This window comes from Delphinapterus leucas, chromosome 6 (genome assembly GCF_059928025.1).
Source record: "Delphinapterus leucas isolate spDelLeu-1000000601 "Yukka" chromosome 6, BTC_Dleu_Yukka2, whole genome shotgun sequence".
Classification (NCBI taxonomy): domain Eukaryota; kingdom Metazoa; phylum Chordata; class Mammalia; order Artiodactyla; family Monodontidae; genus Delphinapterus; species Delphinapterus leucas.
Genome location: NC_143134.1, coordinates 123,547,912 through 123,563,228, shown reverse-complemented (window position 1 = coordinate 123,563,228; position 15,317 = coordinate 123,547,912). Strand labels below are relative to the sequence as shown.

The 15,317-nt window shown below is 59.7% G+C and overlaps 1 protein-coding gene across 2 annotated transcripts; it reads left to right on the top strand.

Moving 5' to 3' along the window:
- Positions 1–10,567: 10,567 nt before the first annotated feature.
- On the top strand, positions 10,568–14,524 carry TMEM250 (transmembrane protein 250). Of its 2 annotated transcripts, none has more exons than XM_022578263.3 (3): positions 10,568–10,907; positions 12,284–12,866; positions 14,169–14,524. In XM_022578263.3, exon 2 carries the CDS (start codon positions 12,343–12,345, stop codon positions 12,784–12,786), a length of 444 nt encoding a protein of 147 aa, XP_022433971.1. In that variant the 5' UTR covers positions 10,568–10,907; positions 12,284–12,342; the 3' UTR covers positions 12,787–12,866; positions 14,169–14,524. The 2 variants fall into 2 exon arrangements, with proteins under 2 accessions (XP_022433971.1, XP_022433972.1); XM_022578264.3 differs by lacking the exon at positions 10,568–10,907 and adding an exon at positions 10,933–11,961.
- Positions 14,525–15,317: the final 793 nt, after the last annotated feature.

The following is a 15,317-nucleotide window of genomic DNA, read 5'->3' as shown; positions in this document are numbered from 1 at the left end:
GAGCAGGAGCCAGTCGACAGGGCTGTGAGACTCCTGTCCGCACCTGCCCAGCAGCCCTGACCACCCACCAGACACTTGGGCCAGGAAATCAGTGGCGGGCTCCTGCAAGGCTGGCGGCTTGTCTTCGGGGCCCTTGACATTCTCCGCAGCACTGCCCAGCAGCCCCACTCACCTCCTTTAATGGGAGGTCATAATGCCCATCTCCTAGGGGTGGCCCCACCCGGGCAGCAGGAGCCTGGGTGATCGATCGTCCTGCTGGACCCATGACCCCGCCGGGTTTCTTGGGTAGGTGTCTGGTGCCGGCCGTAGCCATCCTAGACCTCTGTTCAGAGTCAGGCTTCTGCACCTTCATTTTCTTACCCACCTCCTCCCCTTGTATATGCATCTCTCTCTGTCTCTTCTCTTTACACACAAGCCCAGGCCTGTGCTGCGGGTCATCCCCCATCCGGTGCGTCCCTGCAAGAAAAACCTGCAGCCCCTCCACGCCCCACCTGATCAGGACTCATGCTGTCTCAGGAGGAAGGCTGCTGGGGTGGGGGTGGGGCTGCAAAGCGAGTCCTGCAACTGCCTGCCCCCCCCACCCCCCCCGCGGAACAGAAGGACCAGGGTTCCCAGGAGCCGGTGGAAAGGGAGCGGGCGCCCCCTAGCGCCGCTGGAGGAGCGCGGCTCCAGGCTCCTCGCTGAGCCTCCCCGCCCGCGGCGGGAGGGAGACACGCCCCTCGAGGGGGTGGGGTCTGCCGGGTGAGGTCTCTTGGCCGGTCAAGTGGGCGGGTGCGGACCCCGGAGTGGGCGGGTCAGGACACAAAGTCCTCCTCTTGGCGCGGTCCACTCTCTCCATACCCGGGTGCTCCCCACCTGCTCTGCTGCGGGGGTCCAATGTACAGGGGGTACAAGTTCCTCCTGGGATCAGCGCTCAGCTCACCCAAAAAAGCCTGGGCTCCCGGCGCGGCTGCACCCTGGCCCGCAGCAGCGCACTCCTCATCTTGAGGACTCCCCAGAGCTAGGGCCAGGCGGCAACGCGGCCCGTTTCACGCCCAGCTACCCGGTGAAGACACTGGCACGGAGAGCGCGGGCGACCAGCCCGGCCCCGGGATGCGCCAGGGCGCCCCGGGTGCGCGGGGGTGAGCAGGGGGGGGTGCCCCAAGATGAGCCAGGGTGTGCGGAGGTGAGCGGGGGTGCCCCGGGGTGAGCAGGGATGAGCCAGGGTGCCCCGGGCGCGTGGGGGCGAGCAAGGGTGCCCCTGGGTCCCCGCGGTGAGCGGGGGTGAGCAGGGGTGCTCGGCGGGCTCCAGTCGCCCAGCGCCTGCTTGGTCTCCGGGAGACCTACGGCCCCGCCCTGGAGAGACCGAGGCCGTGGTCCGAGTGCGCGGCCCGGCCCGAGGGTGCCCCCTGCCGGCAGCCGCGCGCACCAGCCGGACCGAGCCCGGGCCGCGGAGCTGGGGCGCCTCTGTCCTGGGAGAGTCTTCTGGTGCTGTGGCTCCATCACCCACAGCCTTGCGTGTTGAGATGACTTAAACTGGGGCATACAGATTCCGCTGTCCTTCTCGGAGGGTCAACAGACCAGCCCCCAGAATCTCTTTACTGCTCAGGACACCTGCATGCTGGAATGTCGGAGTCCAGGGGCCTTGCGTCTCCACGGAGCAGGGACGCCACGAGGACGCTGGCCAGGTGACTGACGCCCAGGCTGGGGCTGCTGCCTCTGCCAGCCAGGAAACTGGATGGGCCCGGAGTCCCCCACCCCCGGCCTCCCTCCAGGGGCACGTGCTGACCGACGCTCTGCCCCTGCCCGTGTTGCGTTTAGTTTATTTCCCTCCACTAAACCCTCAAGGCCCAGAGGGGCCGGAAGGCCTAGGACCCTTGGCCGGGCTGGAGAGCTTCTAGGGGCGCAGAGAGGAGCTCAGAGTCCCAGTGGAGGCAGCTGCAGGAGGACCATTGAAAGCATCTGGAAGGATATAGGGTGTGGCGGGGAGGGGACAGGTCAGTTGAAAAGGCGTGAACACAGCAGGGACGCATGCACGCCTTAGTGGACATCCACACAAGGCCACCCACTCGGCTTGTGTGAGGGCTGAGGCCTGGGTCCCATCAGCTGGCACATGAGGCCCACACCCCGCCGTCCGCACAGGGAGAGCCCCTCTCACCTTCTCCTCCACCCCGAGCCTTCTTACTCTTCCAGCGCTTTTTATGCAAATTCAAGTATTTAGGAATGTATGTTTTTATTGCCCCCGTTTCTTTTTCTTTTTATTGTGGTAAAATATACATAACACAAAATTTACCATCTTAACCTTTTTTTTTTTTTTTTTGCGTACGCGGGCCTCTCACTGCTGCGGCCTCTCCCGTTGCGGAGCACAGGCTCCGGACGCGCAGGCTCAGCGGCCATGGCTCATGGGCCTAGCCGCTCCGCGGCATGTGAGATCCTCCCGGACCGGGGCACGAACCTGCGTCCCCCGCATCGGCAGGCGGACTCTCAACCACTGCGCCACCAGGGAAGCCCCATCTTAACCATTTTTAAGTGCACAGTTCAGGGGCATTAAGTACATTCTCGTTGTTGTGCAACCATCACTACCATCCTCTCCAGAACTTTCACATCTTCCCAAACTGAAACTCTGTCCCCATTAAACACTCACTCCCCTCCCCTCCCCCAGTCCTGGCTCCGCCATCTACTTCCTGTCTGTGGGTTTGACTACTCTAGGGCCTCACATGGTCGGGATCGCACAGTACTTGTCTGTTGCGTCGGCTTATTTCACTGAGCACGATGCTTTCCAGGTTCACTGCTTTTTACTGAAGGAGCTTGCTGCCCCTATGGGCTGACAGTCCAGCAGACAGGCTGTTCTTTGGCCCCGGTGACCCTCAGTGCATTTGCTGGCTAAGACCATCTTGAGCCTGGACACCGTGTTCCAAATAAGTGTCCCCCTTTGCCGTGTCCCGGACCACCAGCCTCTGTGCTTCCATGGAAGCCCATGGCTCCAGGGCCCCCAGAATGATCAGGTCACAGCTTTCCTTCTCAGAGGCATGGACACTCTTTGCGGCTTGTTTTGCAAATGACGGGAGGAACAATTCCCGTTGGCAGGAGAGGCTGCCGGTTCTCAGGAGGCTCTGTCTGTACCAGCGAGAGCAGGCAAGGGGTGTGAAGGCAGAACCGCAGGCGGGGAGTTCCCCGCCCCCCAGCCCCGAACCTCGCGCCTCAGTCGTTGTCTGCAGCAGAGAGAACAGGGGTCCAGCCACAGCAATCGTCAGGGGCTTAAAAAGTTAGCCAGCGTCGGCGATCCATCCCAAGGGAAGGTGAAAGGTGTGCGCACCCAGGTTTATGTACCAGGGTGCGCATCACAGAATTGTATATGCTCACAAAACACTGACACCAAGGCTCGTGTCCAGCTGGAGAGGAATGATGAGGTGACAGGACATTGTGCACCAGAACACAGGTGGCCCCAAAGGCCAGATTTATGAAGTGTCCACTGACATGGAAAACGTTCCTTACGAAAGGTCAAGTGGGAGAGAGCAGAATGCAAACCCAGGTACCCAACAGAGTCCCGCTTTGACAATTAAATACCATACTAGAGCGCTTCGCCGGAGGAGTGCAGGCACCAAGGAACACAGCTTGTCCCCCCGCATCCCAGGGCAAAGCCGGGCTTGTCCCCAAGAGGCCCCACAGGGCAGCTGGGGAAGCAGCGGAGGCAGGGTGTGTGCTGATGGCTTAGCAGAGGACAAATCCACCAAAACGTAGGGAGAGGGGTAAAGAGGGGCCCTGGGTGAGATGGGGGTCCCGAGGTGGGGTCCCGAGATCCACGCAGCAGTCAGGAGCTCAGACTGAAGCACAGAGACCCAACCGCCCCTGATCAGCTCAACCAGGTGTATGTGAGCCTCCCCTCTCCCTCCCTCTCTCTGTCTCTCCCTCCTTGTGTGTGTTTTCCTTTTCTCATCTGCTAGAATTACACAGGAAGCAGATTCGGTTCTGGTTGAAATACACTCGCCAGATTTTACAAAAAGAAACACGCTCCACAAAGCTTCGGTTCCCTTCTTAAAGCACAAAGCCTCGTGCAATTCTCCTTGGTGATTTGCTCTGGTCTGGGTGGTCCTGTTGGACAGGGAGGTCTTTGGCAGGTACCAAGGGAAACGGGCACACAGCCTTGGTCAGAAGGGAAGCAAAGTGATGGGGCAACGGGACTGCCTGGGTCCCCACCACAGGGTGCACTGGGCGAGCTCGGCTCCGTGCCCACCTCGGGCCAGGCCTTGAGTGGAGACCACCTCCTCCCCGTGCAGGCCCAGGCGCAGGTTCTCCCTGGCCTGACTGCCTGTCGCCACCACCCCACCCCCCACCCCCCCGCAAAATGGACAAAACACAGTTTAAGTCAAAACCCTCATTTAATCAAGAATCAGAGCGAGGAACGGACAGACGCCAAGGGAACCGTTCCCAGTCCATTTCGGCTCCGCTGTTCTGGAAAAGACCAGGAGGGAGCTGGCATCCACACCGATGTGAATGCCAGGGCTTCTGGAGCCAAGCGAAGCCAGAGTGGGACTGGTTCCAGATGGTGACTTCCAGGCCGGGCCATCCAGGTGACACATGTGAAGGCTGCTGCATTCCCAGGGCAGCAGCTGACGGGGATCCAAGCCAAGCGTCTGGTGATGGGCTAGACCTCCTCGAGTGGGAGAGGGAAAGGGCCGCCCTGTGGAAACAGGTGGCCCCTGACCTCCCCGTCCCGCTCCGGCTTAGCTCCGCCCCTGCCCCCGGGGGCGGGGCGTGTGCACACACAGCCATCCATCGTTTCCGGCCTCCAGATTATTCTGGGGCTGATTAGATCGGCGAACGTAATCAGAGTCTGAAGCAAGTTAATTGAGAGAATTTATTTGGTCCTGACAGTTTTATGCATGTTTGATTGAGTATTATAAGGTTTGGTTTTGATTTTGCATAATTTACCTTTAAATCCTGCCCTGGGGGGGCCCATCAACCATTAATGACCAAAATAAACCTCTTTTAAGATACGTCTGTTTATGATTTATTTCTGAACGCGGTATCTTCCAGATTTTTTTGGTGCTGTTGCCAAACTGACAAATATGTTAAAAGTAACATTTTGAGCCATTGCGTTCACCTTATAAGTCTTCCGGAAGGTATACAATTCATTAAAAGTTTTGAAAGAAGTACAGGTTAGCATTTATATTGCAACAAGTGACATATAAATGCCTATGTTTTTCTTCCAAGCGTGCCATAAAACATATCCGCCCTGCCAGTCTCCTCCGAGCCAGACAAATCGCACACCCTCGGGGGTGATGATAACTCTGCCACAAATCTTCACTCCTGTCAGCACAAAACTGTTCAATCAACAGGAGTGTGAGTTGTGTCTTTTGTGAAATTAGCACAGGAGAAAATACAACCTGGGCCGGGGAGCGGGGCGGTGGGTGCTGGAAAGGGGCCAAGCCTCCCCTGCCTGCTTCGCGGCCTGGGTCTGGGTTTCAGGAGGGCACGTCCGTGAGATGGTGGGCCTGCCACCCGGGAGGAGGCCAGGGCCACCAAGGAGACGGGCCGTGTGGTCTCCTTCCCACAGTGAGAGGCCGGGTCCCCGTCCCGGCCCTGGCTGAGGGCTCCACGCTCTGAAACCCTCACCAACAGCCACTAGGGATGCGACATCCAGCTCACGGATGGAGGCTGGACACTTAGGGAGGTTACGTGGCTTAGCCCACCCACTGCAGAGCCCGGGGGGAGTGGGGAGGGAGGGTGGACACACCTCTGAAATCAGGGCAAGCCCAGCTGCCTGGGCCACCCCCCGGCATCACCCCCCAGGCCTGTAGCCGGGGATCTACGTGCTGCCCCGGCAAGCAGCTCACGCTGCTTCCCTCCCACGCCCTTTACCCCTGCACCGTGCGCCCAGGGTGCCCGGACTGGAGCCGGGCGAGCTAATGCCCGCGGATGTCACTGGGTGGTGCCAGGCTGAGGCTTGTTTCCCTCCAAAGCCTGGGCCCCCAGTTCTGAATGCCTGGCACAGGGCAGGCACTTAATCAACCAACCAACCAACCAACCAACCAACCACTCAAGTAGTACTGGGCCGGCTGTGTGCCAGGTACCAGGGCTACAGCTGGAGCTTCAGCTCCAGAGGGGTGGGGTGGGGTGGGGGGCGGGCAGCGGGAGGCCTCCCTGCCAGGCACCACCATGCTGAGAGTGGGGTGCCCACAGCTAGAGAGTGCTGGAGCCAGAGCCCAACCAGGTAGGCTGGGTCTGGAGCCCACGCTCCGGCCACTCCACTGCACTGCCTTCCGTAAATGCTGTCCACTGCTTCTGTGGCGGCCTCTGGGGGTCCGACTGGTCCTTGTGACACCCTGGCCCAGAATCCACCTTGAGGAGAGGGCATCCTCTCTGTATTCACAGGGCTAAAGGAGGAATCACATCAGGAGCGGGAGATGCTGTGATCTGTTAGCCAGGCATGATGCCCCCCAGAGATAGGCTGGGATTCTGTAACCGAGGACCAGCAAGGAAACAGCCGTTGGTGAGATGACTAGGGATTTTGCCAGAGTGCCAAATCAACTAGTGATGTCTGCAGCGAGTCCGGAGGAGATGGCCCAGTATGCATGCCACGTATTAGCCACCCGTGGGTCGTGAGGAGTTTGGGAGTCAGGCCTGACTTGAGCAGAAACCTCTTTCCTCGTCTGTAAAGTGGAGGCAAGACTATTTCCCTTGAAGGTGGTTATAAGGATGTGAAATACGTTCGCTCAAACCATCTGGGCATGTGACAAGACCACCCCAAACCTGGTACCATAAAGCAGTAACCTCAGGGTCCATGAGGCAGGGATTTGGACAGGGCCCAGACAGGGCTTCCCTGCTCTGTGCCATCTGGGGGCTCAGCTGGGAAGACTCAAAAGTCGGTGGGTGACCCAGAGGGCTGGAGCCAAAGTCACCTGGAGGGCCATTCACTCGCAGGTCTGACACCTGCCCAGGGACACCCGAAGGCTGGGCTCAGCTGGGCTGCCCATGACAGGCTGTCCACATACCCCCACGTGGGCCTGCATCTCACAGCGCAGCAGCTGGTGCTTCCAGGGAGCATCCCGGAGGCTGAGGACGAAGCTGCGCAGCCCCAGAATCATGGGTGTCACTTGGGCCTCAGGATCTGGTCACTAAGGCAGTCCAGAGCTGAGGGGAGGGAATTCGAGTCCATCTCTTTTTTTTTTTTTTTTTTGGTGGTTTTCAATTTCACTCCCTTGAGCACATTATCATTTTCACACATTTTACATTCTTTTTCTTTTACATCCTTTTAAAAATATTTTTTCATGACAGTTTATCATATGATATTAAATATAGTTCTCAGTGCTATACGGTAGGGCTTTGTTGTTTATCCAGCCTATATTTAATAGTTTGTATCTGCTAACCCCAAACTCCCACTCCATCCTTCCCCAAGCCCCCTCCCCCTTGGCAACCACCAGTCTGTTCTCTCCGTCCCTGAGTCTGTTTCTGTTTCGTAGACGGGTTCATTTGTGTCGTATTTCAGATTCCACATACAGGTGGTATCATATGGAGCTTGTCTTTCTTTTTCTGACTTATTTTACTTAGTACGATAATCTCCAGCTGCATCCATGTCGCTGCAAATGGCATTATTTCAGTCTTTCTACGGCTGAGTAGTATTCCATTATATACGTGTTCCACATCTTCTTTATCCATTCATCTGTCGACCGACATTTAGGTTGTGTCCATGTCTTGGCCATTGTGAATAGTGCTACTATGAACATAGGGGTGTGTGTATCTTTTTGAATCAGAGTTTTGTCTGGGTATATGCCCAGGAGTGGGGTTGCTGGATCACATGGTAGTCCGTCTCTTGATGGCGAGGTGACTGCAGGGCCGTTTACAAGGACTGTGCGGTCGCTGAACGCTAACGTGCCTGACTCCATTGTCGGGATTAAACCCACTGTCACGGGGCTAGAAGTCACACTGGTCCTGCCCGAGGACTGGACAGTTAAAACATGACTGCGGGGACTTCCCTGGTGGCACAGTGGTTAAGACTCTGTGCTCCCAATGCAGGGGGCCCGAGTTCCATTGCTGTTCAGGGAACTAGATCCCACATGCGTGCCGCAACTAAGAGTTCACATGCCACAACTAAGGAGCCAGCATGCTTCAACTAAGGAGCCCACCTGCCACAACTAACACCCAGCGCAACCAAATAAATAAATGTTTAAAAAAAAAAAATGACCACAGAGAGGTCAGCCCCTCCCCACACCCAAACCTGCAGGACAGCCTGATGTCTGGGGTCACTCAGCCTCTACTGTCCGGGCAGCAAGAGCCACTCCTTGTCTGGCCCCTGAAGTGACTGGATCCTCACTCCATAGCAAGTGAAGGGACAGTGGAGGTTGTGGGTGGCTAAAGCCGTCCCAAACCTGGCAGTCTGCACCTTTAGCATTCCCTGTGCGCCCTGTGATAAATGCTTGTTTAAACCGGGGTGAGGGAATTCCCTGGCGGTCCAGTGGTTAAGACTCCGAGCTTCTAATGCAGGGGGCCTGAGTTCGATTCCTAGTCGTGGAACTAAGATCCCAAATGCCATGTGGTGAAGCCAAAAAAAAAAATATATATATATATATATATAACCAGGTTTAAACTAGGTTTCTGCAAAGGCAGAGTAGAGGGTTTGTGGGCCATCAGGCCTGCTGTAGGAGGCTACCCAGCTCCACGGTAACTCCAAAGCAGCCACAGACAACCAGGGAGCAGGTGCGATTTGGCCCAGGGTGCCCTGGTTTACGGCCGGGCCTCGAAGCCTCTGATGGACTCAGGCGCTTCTCAGGCCCTTCACGAGGTATCACAGCAGCCGGCTCTGCGACACCACATGCACCGTCCCAGCAGGTGGCGCCAGGCCACTGCCCACAGCCTGGATACCCACGGGAAGGGCGGGGACAGGAGGGGAGGGAGGGATGCCTGGGGGGATGGAGAGCATGAAGGAAACCCCCACTGAATCCCCACACCGGGCCGAGCCTGCGAACAAACACGGCACACTTCGGCGGGGCTCCCCCGGCCCTGCCACTGAGCTGGCTGTGAGGACAAGCCTTGTCTTCGTTCTCGGGGCTACTGAATGAAGCAACAGAACACAGCAGAGCGCATGGTCAGGAGAAGCACTGTTTGTGAAGCTTCTGGAGTTGTTTAAACATGTGCGTGTGTGGACTAGATCACAATGAAAAGATACATCTGACTGTGTGGGCCATGGTAAGAAAACTGAGCTAGTGGGAGAGGCTGGTCCATAAAGGTAGCTTTCGAGGTGTAAGAAAGGCAGGACTGAGAATCCCCCCTGCCAAGGGGGGGGGCGGGGAAGGGGTGGCACATAGTTGGAGGTGGCTTCTCAGAGGTGGGGATATTGATCGGAGTCTTAAAGGGTGAGTAGGAGCTCGTTGGGTGGAGGACGGGTAGAGGGACAGAAAAAGGAAGTGTGAAGGGACAAGTCATGGACAGGAGCAATGGGGCCTCCTCACAGAGCCGGGGAGGGGGGCCTGTATAGGGCATCTCAAGGGGACAGAGCTGGACCAGGGTCTAGGGAAAAAAAGCAGCACCCTGGGGTAGGGTGCAAAGCAAGGGGCCACTGTGGAAACCCAGCAGCAGAGAAGATGCATTTTAAGAATCACTTCTTAAAATATCACTCTTCTCTCCCATCCTCTCCTGCTGCCACTTCGCCTGATCTAGAAACTTCTCAAAATTCTCTGGGCCCCTTCTTCCCCTCTCCAGCATGACCCTGCCAGACTCTCCTCACCAGCAAAGCTGCAGCTGAAGGGATAGGACCACACGTGCCCGCAGGCATCTGACCCCTTCCCACACGACAGGGCGGGGGTGTGGGCGGGTCGGGGTCAGGACTTGCAAGGGGAGGTGACGTGCTTGCAGGTAGGGGCTCCTGCAGGTGGAGGCTCTCCGCCCTGGCGGGTCAGCCGTCTTCTGTAAAGGATGCCCGAGGAGCTGGCCTCTATCAGAGCGTCCAGTACCCAAAACAGCGACCAAGACCAGGACCCGCAGGCACTGCGGAACAGAACCAGCCGTTCCCACCTGTGTGCAACTAGCAGCTTCTCCACAATTGATAGAATTCAGGCAAATGGAACTTGCCGACTAAATCCAAGGAGCGTGAAGAGTTTCCCCCACCCTAACCTCGATCTAATTAAAATGTTTAAACACGTCTACACCGAAATCCTCATTCTCCTGGCAAAGGGCAACCCCAGGGCTCCGTGGGTGTCAGCCAGCCCGCCCTGACTCCCTACACTTGGGGACCTTGGTGTCCGTGGGTGGTCAGCCGGCCAGTCTTCCCTACATTTGGGGAAGTGCGTCCATAGGTGGTGTCACGCAGTCCGCTTCAGACTCGCCGGGTGGCAGACACGCAGGACCGCGGCCGATATCGAGACCATTGGCAAGCGCTCTCCCAGCGCCGGAAGAACAGCTGCGCCCGTAGGGCCCGCGCCTGCGCACTGCCAACCGCCTCGGGTGCAGCGGCGCATGAGCAGAGGAGCTGCCCGGGGACTCCGCGGCGCAGGTCCGCTATCTGCGCCTGCGCAGGACGGGCCGAGGCGCCGGCGGCGTAGGCGGGGTGGTGTAGTCGGCTGGCAAAGTCAGGGGTCGCGCGCCGCGCCGCGCGCGCACGCACGCACGTACGCCCAGGGGAAGCGCCGAGTTCCGGGCGCTCGGTGTCGGCACGGAGCTGGGGGAAGGGAGGCGCTCTCCGTGTCAGCTCGGGCGGAGGGGCGTGAGGGAAGTCCTACGGTGGCCGCAGAGGGACGGCGCTACGGCTCCCACGCTAGGCCAAACGCCGCCGGCCACCGGGCGCGGGAGCCCCTGGCCCTTCGGGGCGGCCCCGGGCGGGGACGCGTGAGGGTCCGGGCCGCGCCGTCGGCACCATGCGGCCGCCCTGCTCCCGGAGCCCCGAGGGACAGGGCGCCGCGCGGCTCGGGACGCCGGCGCTGAGAGGGCACCCGGTGAGCGGGCGGGGGTGCCCGGGCGGGGCGGGGGCGGCTCCCGGGGGCGCTACGGGTCGGCCCTGCCTCCGGGATCTGGGGCCCGGCACCCCCCCCAGAAGCGAGCGCGTGGGTGCCGCGCGGACGCCCCGGCCCCGACCTGGAAGCCCGTGGCGCACGTGCGTTGCCCGCGGCCAGGTGGCGATGGGAGGATGGCGAGCGGCCCGCCCGAGGCCGCGACTCCGCCGCGTGAAGGGAGCACCGCCATCTGAGTGCCATTAGCTGCTGTCAGACCACGTTCAGACCGAAGCCTGTGGGAAGGGCTGGGCCTGTGGGCAGGGGAGGGTGGACGCGCCCGGCCTCCCCCTCCTCCGCCTCCGGCCAGAGCACCACGTGGGCGGCCGGAGAGGGAGCTAGCAGAAATCCCCCTGCAGGCCCTCAGGCTACAAGCCATGCGGTGGGACGCAGATGCCCTCGGCAGTGCCTCCCCAGAGCCTGTAACCAACTTTGCTGCTCCGATTTTACACGTCCCGAACTCCCAGTTCTGTGTTTCCAGGCACGATTCAGGCGAGCTATAAATGGCACTTGCCAGGCAAAACTAGAGAGCCACTTGCTGTTTCTCCTCTCCTGTGGTGGCCCAAGCCACAGGGCCCGTGCCCTGCGATAACACCACTGGCCCTGGGCCGTCATCCTCTCCGCCAGGCACGGGCAACACTTGCCCGGAAACGTTCCATTTGCCTATAACCACAGCACCCCTGCGAGCCCAGCGCTCGACATCCCCGTTGTGCAGAGCAGGGACGGTCTCGGGGTGAGGTGACCTGGCCAAGGTCACTCCTGGTGAACGACAGCACGAGGGTTCAGGCCCCGCAGGGGAGCCCAGAGCCCGGTGCCGGCTGCCTGGTCCCCAGCACTTGGCCTGTCAAGTTGCTGAAGGGAACGGCCCCCGTCTGCCCTGTGGACACCCTCTCCCTCCTCCTGTCCTCTTGTGTGGCTGCCACTCGGGGACTTACTCGCCCTGGATAAAGCAGCCACAGAAGCGCAGGCAGGCATGGGCATCCCAGATCAAAGCCGGACGGTGAGTCCAGTGAAGGGGACTCGCCGAGCCTGAGGGAGGGGGAGGTTAGCCAGGGTTTCTGTCGGCCCTTCCTCGTGGGTCTTGGCATTGACTGCCAGGGGGCCTGCGGCCCCTGTCCTGACCCTTCTTCCCGGTGTCGCTGGTGGAATTTTGGTTCCCACGTGATTGGGGCTCCCTTTGGAGTGTCCTCGGTAGCAATTATGAAAAGAGTAACCCCGGGGGATGTGAGCGGATCCCAAGTCCCAGACTCGAGCTCCCTGCGGCCCCGCGCTGGCTGATGTCCCGGCTGACCTGGCTCCTCTCTGTGTCGCTCTCCCTGCAGGCCCACGCCTCCCCCGGGACTCAGCCTCGGCCTCCCAGGCCCAGGCACCCGCGACGCCTATGCTGACTGCCGCCCGGGGCCCAATGCCGGTCATGCCCATCCCCCGGCGGGTGCGCTCCTTCCAGGGCCCGCACACCACCTGCCTGCACGCCGCCTGCGGCCCGGCGCGCGCCTCCCGCCCGGTCCGCACCAAGTACAATAACTTCGACGTGTACGTCCGGGCACGCTGGCTCTACGGCTTCATCCGCTTCCTGCTCTACTTCAGCTGCAGCCTCTTCACGGCCGCGCTGTGGGGCGCGCTGGCCGCCCTCTTCTGCCTGCAGTACCTGGGTGTGCGCGTCCTGCTGCGCTTCCAGCTCAAGCTGTCGGCGCTGCTGCTGCTGCTGGGCCGTCGGCGCGTGGACTTCCGCCTCCTCAACGAGCTGCTGGTCTACGGCATCCACGTGACCATGCTGCTGGTCGGGGGCCTGGGCTGGTGCTTCATGGTCTTCGTGGACATGTGAGGGCGCCGCGGGCTCTTCCGGGGACGGTTTCTGGTGACCCGGCCGTAGATGCACCTGCAGTGGGCGCTTTTCTCGACGCGGTAGGTCGGGGCCCTTTCTGCCCTGTGTCAGAGGCATAACCCGCCCCCCCCCCCCCCCCCCCCCCCGGCGCCTGCGTCTCTGGCTCAGGAAAGGGCTGAGACTTCTGTGAAGGGGACACTGGCGCCCTCCCTCCTGCTGGCCTTTGCTCCGACCCTTTCTGTATGTGGTTTCGGTGCGGTGTCCCCTGCGCCACCTGCTTGTGGTTCCAGCCTGCACTTTCCAAGCTATTCCCGGGGCGGGGGCGCGGAGGGGGGACGGGTATGGGTCCAGTCTGTACTTGGAGAGCCTGTGTCCCTGTCTCCTCTCCAGGGCAATGGTGTCACCAGTGGTGTTGGAGGTCCCCGGGAGGGGTGTGCTACCCAGGTGCAGATCTGGAGGGGAGATCCTCCTGGCCGCACAGCCCCCTCCTGTGCACGCCCGGCCCCCCGCCCTAGCCTTGGGGAAGCGTCAGGCTCCACCAGCTGGTGCACCACACTGCCACCAAGCTCTTCACTCCGCCCTGGGCCACCGAGTCCTCGCTCAGCCCACGGACACTCCTCCATTTGTTACCCTGCGAGGCGTGGGGGTCCTGAGTCCCAGGCCGGGCTTCAGTGGCACCTCGGTTTGCCTGTCAGTGCCTAGATCAGGGGCCAGCCCAGGGGAGTGCCGGGTCCAGGGCACCACTCTTCAAGTGTGGATTTCTGGGGAGGCAACTCAGTCTCTTTCTGGCCTCAGGGGGCTTTCAGTCTCTTCCCCTCAGGGAACGTCCAGGTTCGAGACGTGTCTGTTGGAAGAAACACCTCTTGGAATCAGGGTTGCACCAGGGCTGGACCTCCGAGTGAGGGGCTCAGCGGCCCCTTAGTCCCTGCCTCGGCGGTAGTTAGAGCAGCTGGGAGTACAAAGCAAAAATGAATGTGGGCCAGGAAAGAACCAGTGATCCAGGGGGGCTTCGGTTGCAGAGAGAACATACCAGAGGGCCAGCATTTTGCCCAGACCCCTCACCGTGGCCTCCATCAGATGGGGACAGGGTAGCCGCAGACCTTGTGGGCAGGCGAGGGGCACTGAATAATTCAGCTGGGACAACAGCCAGAGGCGGGACATAGGGCCCCATATTGAGGGTGACAGGGAGGCCGATGCTACTTCACCCCAAGTTGTCCCCACACCCGCAGGCACGGGCGGTAGCCCCTTCAACCCTGCCTGGCCGGGTCCCCCAGTGGCCAGAGGGAGCTGTCGGGGCAGTTGTGTGCCACTGGAAAAAAAAGCCAAATCAGGTAAAGGAGGCAAAAAACACTTGGCTGTAAACTGTGCTCTTTAATTTGTAGCCAGCTTCTGTCGGACGATTGTCCACTCGAGGTCAGTGGACGGCTCCTCCGAGGAAATCGGGGGTGAGTCTCTCCCGGTTACCTGGACGGCAGGCAAGGAGCCGACCCACATGGACCCCACTTCTCGGCGCTGCAGAGGACGTTTTGCACCAAATCATGCTGTTTCCTAAAAGCTTTGTTTTGTGTTAGTTGACTCACGTTACTCTGAGGCCCCCTCTGAGGTGGGCACGTGTCCACGGGGCTGGGGCAGCAGGGGGGTCACGGTGGTGTGGACACAAAGCTGCTTGGTGTCTTGAGTGCCTGTGAAATTCTTTATGAAGTGAGCCACCTGCATTAAACTTATTTTTTTAACACGTTGACAGCGTGACTGTTTAAAGCTCAAAACGTTTATACCTTTTTTAAAGGATATAACCAGCCCAAAATGCCACAGATGCCGTTCTTCACGAGTCAGATCCGAACCTTGCAAAGCAGCCGTCTGCCATGCTGGAGAAGGAGTGTGATGGGCGGTAGGGCCACCCTGCCATGAGTCCAGGGGCCCCACCGCTGGAGCCTGTCCTGGGGATTTGGCTGGGGTGGCAGCGAGAATTTGTCAGCGCTGGCCAAGCGGGGGGCCTGGTGAGGTCCAGGAGGGCTGAGTTCAACCAACAGGCAAGTGTGTATCGTCCTTATCAGACAGATGACGCCCTCAAGTGCCAGGACGGCAGCCGGATGGGAAGACGCTTACCCACAGGAGAAAAACTGGAAGGAATCCAAGGTTAGGAATCCTTGTTTAACCAAAAAGCAATTGGAAAAACGAGTGATAGGTTATTAGTTAGTATCTCTATTGTGTAAAGGCTTCCCTGGCTTCTGTGCAGGGGACGCTCACGTTTCTCCCTTGCAAAGACTTCTTCCCACGTGATGATGAGGGTGATGCCCTTCCACGCAGCCAGTGTGGCCAGAAAATGTGGCCCCGGAAGAGCTGGGGGTCCATGACAGAGCGGCCTAGCTGCTATCTCTGGAATTTTGTGGAACTTGACGTTTCAGAAAAAAACAATCCAAGTCCTTTTGGGGTTTAGCCTGTGGTGGCAGAGTTGGTAAAATCCTCACAAAAGCCTTGGCCCCCCGAGCAGTAGCAGAGGACCCTTGGGAGGGGCAGTTTGCTGCACAAAG